Genomic DNA, 12333 nt, shown 5'->3' with positions numbered 1-12333 from the left:
GAGGAGCCTGCAGGTGGAGAAGGGCCTTGAACTGAGACTCAGGAGACTCTCAGTTGTCCCAGGCAAGAGGCAGCAGCCAGAGGAGCTAGGGTGGTAAGCAGACGCTGACCAGGAGGTCAGTGCAGTTGCCTTCTCACAGCGCTGCAGCCGCCACACGCTCATGGTGGCCGTGGCGCTTTGAATGGGCTCGCTTATGTTAACTGTTTTACTTGTTATTTTCAGTTTGGGTGGCAAGAAAAGTCCAGTTAGGAATTTACAACGCTAATGGCTCTAACTCGAGCAAACGCGAGTCCCATTGCATTGCAAGTGCTTGTTTGAAGTGTCCCCGAACCGGAAACATTTTCGTTAAGAGGGGAAAGCACAGCAAGAACACGTTTTAAGATTCCCGCAGAGGTTCCAGAAATAGCCAATATTGTATATTTCGCTACAATTACAAAAGATGCCCAGAAGGAGGCAGTATAAGACTTCGACCTAAGAAATCAGTGAAAACGTGAGATCAAACTCCACCCTTTTTTTTCTACGAGTCATTCGCTGAGTCGATAACAAGGTACGTGGTCGTGCTACCATTTCTGCGTTAGAGTATATATGTATATAAAACTTTGATAATAAGGTCACTTTGAGTTAGGTCCTTTATCGGGAATTACACGGATCAATTTGATAGCTTACGTCCGTTTTCTGTCGCACTATATGAAAGGTCGTATTGTAAAGATGGATACCAAGCCGAAGCTCTAGGAGCTGGAGCCTTAGAGAACTAGTTTGTTACATCAATAAGTCGTCATAGTTCACAAAGTTCTATGAGAAAGTTAAGAAACAGGAAACGTTCTCTTTGAAATCATTGAAGCGGTGGCGTCCATGTTGCGCGGAGCATCTTTAGTTCATTAGCTTACTTCTCCAGTTTGGCCCCTAACAGGTAGAAAGTGACCTAGTTTTTCCGCTTATTATCCGAAGTCCATTGTTTGATCGGTTTAGCTGAGTCAATCTTTACCTCCTAAAAGGGAAATCAGGCGACTGGGAGCTGTTGTTTACCTAATTATTGTTTTCACTTAGCTGCTTTATTCCACTGCACTGACGTACACATTTGTCCACTTGGAGGACCAAACGTTTAGAAACATCCGTATTTGTTACAGGATCTGGAGAAATGAGGTCATATTGGAGAACGACTTTCGCACTTATATGTGTGGTTGGTATGAGGACAGGTGTTGCTTCTAAAGGTAAGAAAGTTGCTATTTACATTTTTAAGTTGTCCTAATTTCTAAAACTTTCGTTGACACACTTTATAATTCGCATATATTATTATAGATGTAGCATTAATTGTAATTTAAAGTACCCATTTTCACATCTGGGCACTCTTGAAATGTCGGGGTTAAATTACAAAATCATCATTCAGTACAGTAATTAATTCAGCACTAGTTCTCTTTTATACACCCTACTTACATTTGATGGCTAAATAGACGCTAAAACGCCTAATTGCGTATTAGTAAAAGTGCAAAACGTTTAGTGTTTTTTTTTTTACTTTTCCTATGTACAAATATTCCATAAATAATTACATTTTTTCCTATTGTAAGTGTTTTGTGGGCACTTCACAAATATATAAAACAGTATGGCAGATGTCATAGTTTACCTGTGCTAAAACACTGGTTCCCAACCTTTTGACTTCTCTGGACCCCCACTTTATCATTCCAGGAGCCCAAAGACCCCCACTGAATCTCTATCGGAATCCGGGGACCTCCCATTGAGTCATTATTGAAAGATGGGGACCTATTCTGTTAATATTATTTAATTTTCTAAGCAGTCGTAGACCCCCTGAGGAGGCTTTGCGGACCCCCCAGGGGTCCCCGGACCACAGGTTGGGAACCTCTGCTCTAAAATACTTTTATTAATAGGCCCCATTTTGTATTTAATATATGTAAGGCAAAAACAGGCAGTGTAAGAAACAGTTGTTTTTCCCTGTACACTGATTGCACCGCTCCGCACACACACACACACACACACACACACACAGGACGTTGAAAATCTCTAGGTGACTACAGCCAGCATAGATTGTCTAGCTACTCTAACCCCAACTCAGTGATGGGTTTCTGATTGGATGAGGTTTTGTGGAGGTATCTTGCAGTAGTGGTTAGCAACTTAAACCAGTGGTCGGCGTGGGTGGGATCGGAGGGGCACGATGTGCCCCAACTATTTTTAAAGACCACCATCCTGGACCGGTAATGCTGATATTAAATGTTTCTACTAATGTCATTGGTTGTCCAATCTTGTGAGACTTGAAGGCGGACAGCTTAACTGTAAACAAGCCTTCTTGCCAGGGTGCCTGCTTGCCTGAAAGCAATGCAAATGTGTGCAACTAATTAATCCGCAAATGTAAAGGGTGCTATAGTGTCAGTACTGGCTTTGATGGATGAAATCACTTGAAGCTCTGGCATGACCAAGATTTACTCTTTTTGAGTGGTAGTGCAAGAGAGTTACCTAGTGAGCTGTGAAGTGCTTAGCTTTAAAGGGACAGCTATATTAAAAAAAAATGCATCATGTGCAGTCTGGGTATTATTACAAAACGACATTTTGGAAGCACCATTTTATCTTTTTGTGATATTGTAGCAATCTCTCTTACAGTTTGTGTAATGCAGGTTTAAAGTAAGGACTTACCTATTCACTGTTCCTTTTGTCACAGACTGTAACCTCGTAGCACTAAAATACAAAAGTCGCTATTCTCCACTGCACACACCAAGCTTTAGGTTTGTGTTTCTCTGGTTACACCCATATCTCAGCAGTGCATTACCTAATTTAAGTTTCGTAATGAACTATAGTGCATTTGCCACTGATTAACAACATTTTTTTTATTTATTTCTTATTTAATCTGAGTGCTATTTTATATGTAGCTGAAGGTGAAAGAAAAAAAACCTTACAGGATATTTGATTTTTATATCTACACCTCACTGACCCTGCCCACATTGCATGCAGCATCACAGTTCCCATACCTTTTTTAATGTACTTCAACTGCTGCCTTAAACATAGCTCACATTTATTCGCTGGAAAGCTCTAAATTGTGACATGGTTGGAAGATCTTCCAGACAATTGGATGGTTTCTTACATAATTCACATAAAGTACGAAATGCACCATAGTAAGGGACTAGACCAGAAAATACATGGATTCTAGTTTAACCCCTTTGGGACTGTCACTAGTTGGAGAGAGAAACAGTGAGATTTCCCATTCTGCAGTCCTGTAATACTTTCTGTTGCTAGTTTGTCCCAAACTTAAGCATCCTTTTATGTATGGCCACATGCGCTCTAGCAGTGGCCGTCTATTATGTGATATGGTGTACGTCAAGTGAAACCATTTTCCAGGCACAAAATGGGTCTAAAGCTTATTTTATGGCATCAGTGAAGACATGCGACCAGTTTAGATAACGATCTAGTGTTTCCACAGCCCATCCATGATTTAATCTGCATGCCGTCAGAGCTCTACTTGGGGCAGGGTGTGTTTCCTTGATATGTTTGTGACGGTAGGGGCGGAAGAGCCCAGTTACGATCACAGGGTAACAAGACTGAGAGCCATTTTGACACCTGGCTAAAGAGGGACATAAAACACGGTGTGATGGATGCTAGGGACTGAGCCCTTCTGCCTCCACCCTACTGGGGGCAGGAGAGCATCTTCAAATCCAGCCTGATGGGTTATTCCCTTATCACTGGGGGGTGCGGTTTGTGCATTACACAAGTACACATGTTCGAGCAGCTCGAATTTTTGGTTTTAAAACTAACGTTTACAAACGTTTGTGTTGCTGTTCGGACAAGTTGTTTAGTGCTAAAAGATCACATGTCGGGGTGTTATGTACACGTACATTTATAAAGAGCCGTTGTTGTAAAGGTTCGGGTGCTTGTGAACTTTTTATTTTATCTAGTGAGCGCCTGCAGTTCGGACTTTAGAACTCGATGGTAATTCGATTGGCAAATCCAATAGGTTTCGCCTTTTTTTTTGTTTTTTGTTTTTTTCTAAGTGGTTTTTAAAATATTTGAAAATGTTATAAAGATTTTTGTTTTAGATTTGATAAACCACTAATGGTTTATCAAATTTTGAAACAATCATTATTATAAGATTTTTTAAATATTTGTATTCCAGTTAGACAGAACGAAGCGCAGCGGTGCAAACTCCCTTAAAGGTACATAACTTAAAAACCACAGCTGTGCAAGCGTCATTCACACAGAGTAGCACCAGTGCAAGCTTCCTTAAAAGTACATAACTGAAAAGCCATAGCAGTGCAAGCGTCAATCATATGCAGTAGCAGCAGTGCGAGCTTCATTCCAGGGACATCACTTTAAAACCATAGCAGTACAAGCTTTTATCACACAGAGCAGCACCAGAGCAAGCTTCGTTCCAGAAGCATCACCTAAAAGCCATAGCAATGCAGTTTGGCAGATGGATGCCCATGTGTATGCCTTCTTCATGCATGTGGTTGGATTATCATGCACCAGTGATCCAGTAGAGCTGTGTAATTGGGCTCTCAATTTTCCTGATAATTTCAGCCTTTCTTTTAGTGTACCCAGCTTTCTTCTACCTTATTCGGTATTTGGAAAGCCTCTCACCAGTTTGTCAATACAAAGAGTTGGTCTGTGTTGTAGATGTGGAGATTGAGGACTTTCCCTCTGGAAATCTTTACAAGTGACTAGTCTTGCAGTTCGTCTAACCTGCCAGCAAGCACAGAAGTCCCAATACATAGGACAAACTGAATGGGAAATAATTAGTCAATGCAAAATGAGTGTTTAAAGTTGCAAGACATGTCATTGGAAGGACCTCTGTTTTGTAGAGTTCATATTACATTGTGGACACACCTGACAGCTATTTGTAAAACAGACCTTTTTAGAGCACAATGTGTCTTAGATAATGGAACAGTTTTAAAGTAGGACAGTCCACTATCTGCAAACAGATGGCAAGTGTGAAAGGGCTGATTAGGCATCTAACAGTCATCCTTTTGTAATGGACTTAGTAGTTTATGTCGGAAGATTGTGACTTAAGTGCAGCGATGAATGAAAGGATGTCACATGATGGTAGTGGGTGACATGCCAAATGACTGTCTTGCTTGGTTTACATTTGGTCATAGGGATTGTGGCTTACTTTGCTTGAGGCCGAACTGGGAAGTGAGGAGTGCTGGAAAATCTCAGCACTTGCTGCTGAATTGGGAGGTAGATATCTGAAGGGTCTCTCCTCCAGGTTGCTCTTGGCAAGCAGCACCTAGTATGCTGATAGAGAGTGAAGACCTCTCCCCAACCATGCTGCTTTTAAGGGTGACATCTCGCCACCGTGCCTCAGCCGTGCAGCTGCAGATAGGTGGCATGGACCTGATTAAGAGTGGACAGCAAGAAGCATGAGCAGGCCTAGTTGTGCCACAGGGAAGAGGCTGTCTTGTGGGATACTTTGACCACGGAACTGAAAGTGAAGTCTGGGAAAGCTTTGTGCTTTTCTGGTGCTTGCTTCTGTTGACATCACTCAAAGAGGAGGTGGCGGGGAGGACTACAGCATCCACAGTGCATCAGGCCAGAGGAGGTGGGGCACTTCTGTCTTGGGGACGCAGAGGGCTATATTTTCATATCTGTGCCCATGGGAGGCCGGCTAAGTCCCCCCCGACCCTAATACCTCTCCCTATACTGTTAATTTTAAGCCTAGCTCCACACCCTGGTTTTGCATTTCTGCATCAAGCACCACAGAGCTGCATCACTGACTACTGCATGGGGTGTTTTGCTGCTATAGTTACTGTTCCCCTGTCCTCCAGATTAGGTATGGCATGGCATGGAATTTCTGCCTAGACCATTGTAGGAGGCTGGCCTGGCTTGTAGTGGGTACTAAAGGGTACTTACACTCTGTACCAGGTCCAGTTATCCCTTATTAGTGTAGAAGAGGTGTTTCTAGCAGCTTAGGCTGATAGAAGGTAGCCATAGCAGAGCAGCTTAGGCTGAACTAGGAGACATGCAAAGCTCCTACTATACCACTGGTGTCATATGCACAATATCATAAGAAAACACAATACACAGATATACTAAAAATAAAGGTACTTTATTTTTATGACAATATGCCAAAAGTATCTCTGTGAGTACCCTCAGTATGAGAATGCCAAATATACACAAGATATATGTACACAATACCAAAAAAATGCAGTAATAGCAAAAGGAAGTAATGCAAGCAATGTAAAGTTACAGTAGACTGAAATAGGAGCACATAGGTATAGGGGCAACATAAACCATATACTCTAAAAGTGGAATCCGAACCACGAATGGACCCCAAACCTATGTGAGCTTGTAGAGGGTTGCTGGGACTGTAAGAAAACAGTGAGGGTTAGAAAAATAGCCCACCCCAAGACCCTGAAAAGTAGGTGTAAAGTGCACCTCGAACCCCCAGAGAGCACAGAAGTCGTGATAGGGGGTTTCTGCAAGGAAGAACAACACCAGCAAAGCAACCAAAGTAGATTTCCAGACCTGAGTACCTGTGGAACAAGGGGATCAAGTCCAAGAGTCGCAACAATGTCAAGAGTGGGCAGATGCCCAGGAAATGCCAGCTGAGGGTGCAAAGGAGCTGCCACTGGATGGTAGAAGCTGTGGATTCTGCAAGAACGAAGAGGGCTAGAAACTTCCCCTGTCCCACGTCGTGAAGAAGCTTGCAGAGGTGTTCCCATGCAGAAAGTCCGCAAACAAGCCTTGCTAGCTGCAAGGGTCGCGGTTAGGGTTTTTGGGTGCTGCTGTGGCCCAGGAGGGACCAGGATGTCTCCACTTGGATGAGGAGACAGAGGGGGCGCCCAGCAAGTCAGGGAGCCCTCACAGAAGAAGGCAGCACCCGCAGAAGTGCCGGAACAGGCACTTGGAAGAGGAGTGAACCGGAGTCCACCTGAAGACACAAAAGGGAGTCCCACGACGCCGAGGACAACTCAGAAGGTTGTGCACTGCAGGTTCGAGTGTCGGGGACCCAAGCTTGGCTGTGCACAAAGGAAATCCTGGAAGAGTGCGCAGGAGCCGGAGCAGCTGCAAATCACGCGGTACCCAGCAATGCAGTCTAGCGTGGGGAGGCAAGGACTTACCTCCACCAAACTTGGACTGAAGAGTCACTGGACTGTGGGAGTCACTTGGACAGAGTTGCTGAGTTCCAGGGACCACGCTCTTTGTGCTGAGAGAGGACCCAGAGGACCGGTGATGCAGTCTTTTGGTGCCTGCGGTTGCAGGGGGAAGATTCCGTCGACCCACGGGAGATTTCTTCAGAGCTCCTGGTGCAAGAAGGAGGGAGGCTACCCCCAGAGCATGCACCACCAGGAAACAGTCGAGAAGGCGGCAGGATAAGCGATACAAGGTTGCATTAGTCGTCTTTGCTACTTTGTTGCGGTTTTGCAGGCGTCCAGAGCAGTCAGCGGTCGATCCTTTGGCAGAAGGTGAAGAGAGAGATGCAGAGGAACTCTGGTGAGCTCTTGCATTCGGTATCTGAAGAATTCCTCAAAGCAGAGACCCTAAATAGCCAGGTTTGGCTACCTAGGAAGGAGGATAGGTTAGTAACACAGGTAAGAGCCTATCAGAAGGAGTTTCTGACGTCACCTGATGGCACTGGCCACTCAGAGCAGTCCAGTGTTCCAGCAACACCTCTGTTTCCAAGATGGCAGAGGTCTGGGGCACACTGGATGAGCTCTGGGCACCTCCCCTGGGAGGTGCAGGTCAGGGGAGTGGTCACTCCCCTTTCCTTTGTCCAGTTTCGCACCAGAGCAGGGCTGGGGGATCCCTGAACCGGTGTAGACTGGCTTATGCAAAGATGGGCACCCTTTGTGCCCATCAAAGCATTTCCAGAGGCTGGGGGAGGCTACTCCTCCCCAGCCCTGTCACCTTTTTCCAAAGGGAGAGGGTGTAACACCCTCTCTCTGAGGAAGTCCTTTGTTCTGCCTTCCTGGGCCAAGCCTAGCTGGACCCCAGGAGGGCAGAAACCTGTCTGAGGGGTTGGCAGCAGCAGCAGCTGCAGTGAATCCCCGGGAAAGGCAGTTTGGCAGTACCCGGGTTTGTGCTAGAGACTCAGGGGATCATGGAATTGTCTCCCCAATGCAAGAATGGCATAGGGGTGACAATTCTATGATCTTAGACATGTTACATGGCCATGTTCAGAGTTACCATTGTGACGCCATACATAGGTAGTGACCTATGTATAGTGCACGCATGAAATGGTGTCCCCGCGCTCACAAAGTCCGGGGAATTCGCCCTGAACGTTGTTGGGGCACCTTGGCTAGTGCCAGGGTGCCCACGCACTAAGTAACTTCGCACCCAACCTTCACCAGGTGAAGGTTAGACATATAGGTGACTTATAAGTTACTTATGTGCAGTGTAAAATGGCTGTGAAATAATGTGGGCATTATTTCACTCAGGCTGCAGTGGCAGGCCTGTGTAAGAATTGTCAGAGCTCCCTATGGGTGGCAAAAGAAATGCTGCAGCCCATAGGGATCTCCTGGAACCCTAATACCCTGGGTACCTCAGTACCATATACTAGGGAATTATAAGGGTGTTCCAGTATGCCAGTGTGAATTGGTAAAATTGGTCACTAGCCTGTTAGTGACAATTTTGGTATAACCACTGAGGTTCTGGTTAGCAGAGCCTCAGTGAGACAGTTAGGCATCACACAGGGAACACATACATATAGGCCACAAACTTATGAGCACTGGGGTCCTGGCTAGCAGGGTCCCAGTGACACATAACAAACATACTGAAAACATAGGGTTTTCACTATGAGCACTGGGCCCTGGCCAGCAGGATCCCAGTGAGTCAGTGAAAACACCCTGACATATACTCACAAACAGGCCAAAAGTGGGGGTAAAAAGGCTAGAAAGAGGCTACTTTCTCACAACCATGCAAAAGTAACTGGCCCAGCAGCATGGTTGTTTGATGGTGTCTTTCTGCTGCCAGCTGCAAGGCCGATATTATTATCTGCAGACTGCCATAGCCGGGTGAAAAGAGGAATTCACCTAGGCCCTGTTCGAGAAGGAACACTGACTTAAGGACTCCTGGCATGTCTTTGCCTGAAGTAGGAACTGATATGGGGGTTTTGGGCCTGTACATCTAAATAATGACCATGTCTGTAATGGTGGTTTGCTGCAGATGGACCATTTGTTATCGTATGTCTCAGAAATATTAGAATCCTGTGTCAAAACAATGTTTGATTCTATTCTGGTCAAGCACACTGCCATACAGCTCTCTCTCTCTAATTGTGATGTCAGCTGTCAGTGCCTCTTTTGAACTTTTTCTGTTAGCAGTGTTGTCTTCCTCCCATTCCCCATTCCCCATTCCAGCCTCTTGAGCTGTGAGCTTTAAGATAGGTGGATGGAAACAAGACATCTCCTCGTGCATCTTTGTTTTTAGAGAGGAGAGACATTCTAGCTCAGTAGAAACGGTTGTGGAAGATCAGAATATTTATGCCTGTGGAGAACAGCTCTTGTGTCCCTCTACCAGTAGCTATGGGGTCAAAAGAATCCTTGGTGGAAAGGAACAGAGATAGTTCGACATTGCAGTAGGGCATAAGTGAACATACCGCAGGCCTCTAAAAATCATAAAAATGTTACTCGACATGCAGGTCGAGTAGCTTGAACAATCTACTCGACCTAACTGTAATGTACTTGACCCGGAAACGGGTCTCAAATTGTGTGATCCTATGCAAATATTGTCTTTTTCTTCATTCTCACATATGAGTGCACCTTCAAATATGCGAGTTCGGCATTTCTGCTGTAAAAAAAAGTCCTCTTTTGTTTGATTAAATATACTAAGCATTTGCTCCATGTATAATAAATCTAGCCCACAAATAGGGTACACATCATCCACGCATGAATTACCCCTTAGTTTACTAATAGGTTTGCAGTCAGGGCAGGAGTGTTTCTCAGTTTATGATAGTGCACTGTCATTTAAAGACAGTAAATTCCCAAGAAATGTCCAAAACCTTTCCACTAACTTGCAGCTTTACTGATAAAACTAAATAGTGTATTAACATTAATCCGTGAAAATTAGGTTTCAGAAAACATATTTCTCATTTGCACATCACACAAATACAAAAAATGGTCTTTCACAGATACTGAAATATATTTTTAAATGTTTAAGTTGACTTAGTTATATAAATGGTGTGTTTTTAGGAAAGGCTTGATACTAACTGCCTTTCATTTCACACAGGTCAGACAGTTCATCTTACAAAATCCTGGAACTCTGCAGACACAAGGAAAAGTATTTGCATTGCAGGAAGACAGACTGACTTTTGACCTCTGTCTCTCAACAGGAGCAAATGTGACAAGGATAAGATTTAAAGGCATTGTAATTGCTAATTCAATTTCTGTCTGAACAGAACACCTGTTCTTTGTCCAGTTGCCAGAAGGGGCGAGTATGTTCTAAAAATAGCTCAACCTCATAAAAAATGACTCACCATAGTGAGTGGGCGAGTAGATTTTTTGAGCCCTGTGCCAGTTCCTTTGCTTTAGATCCCTGCGCCCCAATTCCTCTCCCTCTGTATTGGTTCTAACGAATGTCCTACCATTGACTGAGGGGCACAATGAAACCACATAGCAACTTATTAAAGTGGTTTATTGGGGCAGATGTCAAATGCGGATCTGCAGTCCTGTGTGGCAGTGGATTGTGGGGTTACATGAATTGTTCACCACAACAAGTGGTAGAGAACCAATTTCTAAAATGTTTACTTGCAGTGCTATATGGCACGTCATCTTTTATTTCCGACGAGGGATTAGGGAGGGATATATTTTTGGCACAAGTGCCCTTTAACCTTGTTCTAAATGACTATTGATCTGGGTCAATCGAGACTTGGAATTTAACAGGCTGTTTCTGAGGGATCCTTTCATTGGATCATGTGAATAAAATTGCTTGGCTTAACTATGTTTATGTGGGCTTTTAGGACCTCTGGCGACCGGAGTGGTTTACGGTTTCTGGTTCCATTACAACATTTGTCTTAGCCTGGACTAGGTCAACTTTCTTGCTCTTGTAAAATCTAATAGTGAGGATCATGAAGTGCAAAAATGAACTGTTCATGTGTATGTTATTCTTAAAACAACTCTATTTGATCTTTGCAGATAATTGTTTTCATGGTTATCTTTTAACTAGACTTCCCCTTGGTCTGATGCATCAACTGTTGGCTGTCCCCAAAGGCTAGTCTGTGGTAGAGAATCTTCAACCTTGTTGCTGTGACAATTTCTGGACACAAGATAACTTTCTTTTTATCATATTTTGTGATATTTATACTGATTTTATTCATAATTTTCTTCTTCTTCATAAGGATATGAGTTTTACACCAGCAAGACCTGCTCTTATGTTGACAAAATTATTAACATTGGAACACATCTGTTTTCATATTGTCGGGTTTTTAAAGCTTGTGTAAAAGAAATGACTGAGGTTGGCGAATTAACTGTTTCAAATTAGCTCATTTGAATTGCTTGGTATTTATACTTAGGAGGATTTTAAACAGTTCAGCTATATTTATTTTGCAGTGTTTGTTTTCATTCTTGTGGTATGCTTTATGGAATGCACTTTCAAAAATAAATTCATGTATGAAACTGGTAGCTACACAAGTTTGCATTGTGCATGATGGCATTTTCCAAGCTCCAGCTTGGGTCTTTCATGGGAAGATCCAGATGCTAGTTGACAAGAGTTTTCAGACAGTGGGAAGGTCAGATGGGTAGCGGGTTAATAGAGTTGTCACTCTCAGTTTGATTCAGGCAAGGTGAGAAAGTGGCATTAAAGACAAGTTTCAGGCAGGTACTTTTGAGTCTCAGTACTCCAAGGTAATAAGATTATCATCTTTAATCCACTCAGAAAATGAGCATGACATAATACAAGAATAGCTGTTATAATGTTATCTAAAACACACAGCCTATCCTTAATATCCTCTACACACATATGTTCTCCTTTGAGATAATAGAATACCTACAACCAATGGTATTACTTACGAAAGTACTTAGGATGTGATTTTATGTCTTCCAAATATGGTATTCCTACAGTCAACCATAAGCAGGTGGTGCACGGACCCAAGGGTTCCTGTCAACCAGATTTATGAAGCCAAGTATCATAGGCCCTACTAATGCTCACCAAATATGAGAGGGGTCATATTAATAGGTATGTGCAACAAGGGAAGGACTTTTTATGGACATGGATACATACTGCTTCAGAGACATTTTTGGACGCCTTTAGAGGGCGCCTCAAAATAGTACAGAATCACGCTATCCATTTTAGACACAGTAGAGCCCTAACAATGCCTTGGCTGAAAACTGCAGAACTGGAGCTTACAGCATGCTTGGCAGAGGGGCAAGGCAACATGGCAGTGAACAATCAAGAGCTTTACTG

The 12333-nt window shown here is 43.6% G+C and overlaps 1 protein-coding gene across 1 annotated transcript in view; it reads left to right on the top strand.

Annotated features, from left to right (window-relative positions):
- The first annotated feature begins 488 nt into the window (after positions 1 to 488).
- LOC138267779 (fatty acyl-CoA hydrolase precursor, medium chain-like) overlaps positions 489 to 12333 on the top strand; it is a 410618-nt gene continuing 398773 nt past the window's right edge. Inside the window, exons 1-2 of the mRNA XM_069216979.1 lie at positions 489 to 547; positions 1128 to 1211. Coding sequence (XP_069073080.1) covers positions 1139 to 1211 — 73 coding nt within the window. The 5' untranslated portion in view covers positions 489 to 547; positions 1128 to 1138. The remainder of the gene's footprint in view (positions 548 to 1127; positions 1212 to 12333) is intronic.

The sequence above is a fragment of the Pleurodeles waltl genome, chromosome 12 (assembly GCF_031143425.1).
Source record: "Pleurodeles waltl isolate 20211129_DDA chromosome 12, aPleWal1.hap1.20221129, whole genome shotgun sequence".
Classification (NCBI taxonomy): domain Eukaryota; kingdom Metazoa; phylum Chordata; class Amphibia; order Caudata; family Salamandridae; genus Pleurodeles; species Pleurodeles waltl.
Note: the sequence above shows the minus strand (reverse complement) of the source record. Positions and strands in the feature narration are given on the sequence as shown.